Source organism: Oratosquilla oratoria, chromosome 10 (assembly GCF_046742065.1).
Source record: "Oratosquilla oratoria isolate Oo_2021 chromosome 10, ASM4674206v1, whole genome shotgun sequence".
NCBI lineage: Eukaryota > Metazoa > Arthropoda > Malacostraca > Stomatopoda > Squillidae > Oratosquilla > Oratosquilla oratoria.
The window spans coordinates 74,030,284-74,032,783 of NC_134786.1; the positions used below are offsets into that span (position 1 = coordinate 74,030,284).

At 40.1% G+C, this 2,500-nt stretch overlaps 1 protein-coding gene across 1 annotated transcript in view; it reads right to left on the minus strand.

Annotated features, from left to right (window-relative positions):
* Positions 1 to 289, minus strand: part of LOC143028973 (uncharacterized) — a 14,022-nt gene extending 13,733 nt beyond the window's left edge. The window contains exons 1-2 of the mRNA XM_076191323.1: positions 233 to 289; positions 1 to 81 (exon numbers count right to left, since the gene is read on the minus strand). The exon at positions 1 to 81 is cut by the window's left edge and continues 540 nt beyond it. Coding sequence (XP_076047438.1) covers positions 1 to 81; positions 233 to 289 — 138 coding nt within the window. The remainder of the gene's footprint in view (positions 82 to 232) is intronic.
* Positions 290 to 2,500: the final 2,211 nt, after the last annotated feature.

The window sequence follows — 2,500 nt, forward strand, 5'->3', positions numbered from 1 at the left end:
CGACGGAGTAAGACGGGTGATACTGAAGGAGTGGCAGAGCGGGAGGAGGAAGGATGCAAGAACGAAGGGGGCCCTATTAACCTGTGGTATGCACACAAGAATGAAAATTATAATATTAATTTCGAGCACAGAATCGTGTATATATTCATATCTATATTGAATAAAACATATATTGACAAATGAGATTGAAGGTGGAGGAAGTAGACGAGGATTAACGGGACAATTTTAATACCTTGACGTTTCGACACTTAGGGTCTTGATCACAATGCTGATAACTCAAGTAAGACATGGATATTATATACACAAGGGTGATGCAAATAAGGTCATCATATTAAAACAACAGGGCAGGACTCGCAGTAATGGGTATAAACTGGACAAATTTAGAATTAAGAAGGAAATAGGCAAGAATTGGTTTACTAATATCTATGTATACTCGTACACGTGTGCTGTGCCTAAATTCGAAATTGCCCATTTTAGAATAGATAATTGGCTGTTTATTTCAAGAAATAGGTCGCCAATTTACTAATATGTGAATGTTCTCCGCAATTTGCATAAGTCGTGGATTAGGCAAGCTGGTTATTTCATATTGATAGCCTATTTCATGAAATAGGCAAATGACTGTTTCCCCCCAATGAACCCTGACTAATTTCACGTGATTTCAAATCATGTATGCCCATTATCTATTCCGATGGAGCCTGATACAGAAACTACAGTTTTATCAGCTTTCATCACAGTCAGCTCAGCGATGACGACACCTGAGAGAGGAGGAAAATGGAATCACAGAGTTTCATTGTACGCGATGTCTACAGGACTGGCACACAGAAAAAAATATTTTCTGTACGTGAGGCGAATTTAACGAGGAAGCAGGTGAGGAAACAGGTCTTTGTAAATTTCAGAATTTCTCAAACTTTTATGTGTTGCTGTCAAGCCATTGTCGTGTTTCTTGCCATAGTACCGTTTGCTCCACTGGTTGTCATGTGTGTAACTGTGTCATTCGACTTCCTCATTACACTGACGCCTTCTCAAAATAAATATTTATAGGGTGTCACCGTTTACAGGAGCGTTAAATGATTGATGACGTGATGCCTTATGAGATCCTGTTGTAAAGTATAGTTGAAACATATAATTTTGTAGTGACGGGAACTAAAAGGGAAAGTGCAGGTAAACGAGATGACGTCATGTGTGATGACAACCAATTGAGTTGCTCTTCTATATATGTATATATATATATATATATATATATATGTATATATATATATATATATGTGTGTGTGTGTGTGTGTGTGTGTGGGCGCGTGCGTGCGTGTGCGTGTGTGTGTGTGTGTGTGTGTGTGTGTGCGCGTGCGTGCGTGCGTGCGTGTGTGCGTGCGTGTGTGTGTGTGTGTGTGTGCGTGCGTGTGTGTGTGTGCGTGTGCGTGCGTGCGTGCGTGCATGCGTGCGTTCGTGTGTGCGTGCGTGCGTGTGTGCGTGCGTGCGTGCGTGCGTGTGTGTGTGTGTGTGTGTGTGTGTGTGTGTCTGTGTGTGTGTGTGTGTGTGTGTGTGTGTGTGTGTGTGTGTGTGTGTGTGTGTGTGTGTGTGTGTATGTATTTGTGTGCCTGTCTGTCTCTCTCTCTCTCTCTCTCTCTCTCTCTCCAAGGGTAAATTTGCGCCTTTCATGTGGATACTTACATAACGGTCTGAGAGAATAACTACTACCGTACAATACACATTATTCTAATCTACAGTCAAGGTATTTCACAGTTTTACTGAGCTCACCTTACTGATGTTCTTAGTACTAAGATTTCTATGCAGGCTACACGTACAGATCTGTTGATAAACTGATATAAGATTAATATAACTTGATCGATTTTTTATATATGATTAAAGGGAGTTAATCGTATTATTCAAGGATATTAAACATGTACACACACACAACATGTCCAACGTCTTTACAGCTTGTCTCAGAAATATTACCGAAGTATTTGTCTATTTATTTTTTTAATGTATTTCCGTCGTAGAAACTAAAGGTTACAAAATTTATGATATTTTGATTTTGCTATCGTACTGAAGCAAAATGGAGTAAAATGGAAATCGTGCACTTTAAACACAATCTAAAATTTTGCGAGTATTTACCAACATGGCTTCAGTTATTTTAACCATTACAGTCTTTCCGTAAATATGAAAAGTTTTGATTCACCTTACCCGAGAATGATCTGGCGACAACGCCCAATCTGTCAGAAAAAGAGAGTGATTTGTTGTTGTTGTTGTTGTTGTTATGGACTGTAGTTTACCAGCGTGGACAATGTTGCGCCGCCGTTGTGCGTCTTATAATGTCAAGCGAGCAAGTGATGACGTCACATCGCATCGCAAAATCTACGACGTTGAATGAAACGACAAGAATTTTTGCTCATTATAGGCAAAATGAAAAGAGGAGGAAAGGAGGGAGGGAGAGAGAGAGGGAAAGGAGGAGAGCTAATGTCAATTGAAGTATTGCAGATGTAGGGGCGTTGCCAGATAACGA